This window comes from Manis javanica, chromosome 13 (assembly GCF_040802235.1).
Source record: "Manis javanica isolate MJ-LG chromosome 13, MJ_LKY, whole genome shotgun sequence".
Taxonomy (NCBI): domain Eukaryota; kingdom Metazoa; phylum Chordata; class Mammalia; order Pholidota; family Manidae; genus Manis; species Manis javanica.
Window position 1 is genome coordinate 88,811,053 of NC_133168.1, and position 1,847 is coordinate 88,812,899.

The 1,847-nt window shown below is 48.2% G+C and overlaps 1 protein-coding gene across 1 annotated transcript; it reads left to right on the forward strand.

The window, feature by feature from the left end:
* Positions 1 to 243: 243 nt before the first annotated feature.
* LOC140845873 (olfactory receptor 7D4-like) lies at positions 244 to 1,243 on the forward strand. Its single transcript, XM_073221019.1, has one exon. It carries the CDS (start codon positions 244 to 246, stop codon positions 1,162 to 1,164), a length of 921 nt encoding a protein of 306 aa, XP_073077120.1. The 3' UTR covers positions 1,165 to 1,243.
* Positions 1,244 to 1,847: the final 604 nt, after the last annotated feature.

Here is a 1,847-nt window from a genome sequence, read left to right on the forward strand (position 1 = left end):
AAATAGAATTACCGTTCTATTTGAACAACGCAATTTTGTCTACATTTTAAAAAGCTAAGTAGTTCTAACTTAAAAATAAAAACAGGCTATCATTTGACTGAGTGAATCACTGGCAATTGGAACAACAGAGGGTGGAGGATGTCCATGTGCAGGTGGTGTCCTAGGCTGATGGTTTCCGAGGTGCCCAGGGGCTGTACACAGAATGTTGTCTTTCCCTCCTTTCCCAGCCGACACCCCACCCGCATGGAAGCAGGAAACAGCACAGAAGTATCCCAGTTCCTCCTCCTGGGCCTCTCTGAGTATCCTGAACTGCAGCCTGTCCTCTTTGGCCTCTTTTTGTCCATGTACCTGGTCACCATCATGGGGAACCTGCTCATCATCCTGGCCGTCGGCTCCGACTCCCACCTCCACACTCCCATGTATTTCTTCCTTTCCCACCTGTCCTGTGTGGACATCTGCTTCACCTCCACCACCGTCCCCAAGATGCTGGTGAACATCCAAACACAGAGAAAAGACATCTCCTACGTAGGATGCCTCACTCAGGTATATTTCTTAATGGTTTTTGCCGGGCTAGAGGACTTCCTCCTAACCGTGATGGCCTATGACCGGTATGTGGCCATCTGCCACCCCCTGCACTACACGGCCATCATGAACCCCCGGCTCTGTGGGCTCCTGGTCCTTGCGTGTTGGTTCAGCGTTTTCTGGGGCTCCCTGCTTCATATTCTACTGATGGTGCGGCTGACCTTCTGTGTAGGCACTGAAATCCCGCACTTCTTCTGTGAGCTGGCTCAGGTTCTCAAGGCGGCCTGCTCTGACACCCTCATCAATGACATCGCCGTGTATGTGGCCACGGCTCTGCTGGTTGTGTTTCCTCTCACCGGAGTCGTGTTCTCTTACTCTCAGATCGTCTCCTCCATAGTGAGGATGGCCTCCACTGAGGGCAGGTGTAAAGCATTTTCCACCTGTGGGTCTCACCTGTCTGTGGTCTCCTTGTTCTATGTGACAAGCATGGGGGTCTACCTCAGCACTGCTGTGACCCATTCTCCCCAGAAGAGCTCCATTGCCTCAGTGATGTACACGGTGGTCACCCCCATGCTGAACCCCTTCATCTACAGCATGCGGAACAGGGATGTGAAGGGGGCCCTGGGAAGGCTCCTCAGCTAAATAGCCTCTTGTAAAGATGGGTCATTGGCCTCAGAACTGAGCAGACACTTTGGGCCCCAGAGGCACAACACAACTTTCAATATCCTAAATCTTTACCTTCCTAAATGATGCTCCTCACTACTTCCATTTCTCATATTACATTCTTCTCAACAACTCCATAATTGTTGACTCTTCACCCTCTTTGCAGCCCCTAAAGCTCTAGCCCCGGTTAGCTTTCTTACAGCCATTCCTGAGACTTCCAGCATTAGGTATGAAGCACTTGTATCAAGTGCTGACACGGTTTCCCCATAAGTTATCCTCACATGTTCATATTCTTCACCTTAGTTTGGTTGCGTGTTGGTTTTTTCCTGGAAGATGGAATGAAAATTACACAATCAGCATAACTAAGGTGCATATCAAGACTGCTCCTGTTAACAGTGTTTAACTTCATGTATTCCTGACCATATTTCTTTGCGACGCTTTCTCTCATTCACCTCATTTTTCAGAGAAAGAGATTGAATAGGGATGGACTTTAACCCTGAAACCTGATATCCTCATAACTTTGCTGTCATAGTTTTCATGAAAACAGTGATTTGATTTTCAACTTGAAGGGTCGGATCTAGATGTGAAAGCATTTGTTCAGGTGATTCAGAGGAACATATTGCAGAGGATAATGCTGAGATACCACTTCCCTCTTTGCCTTC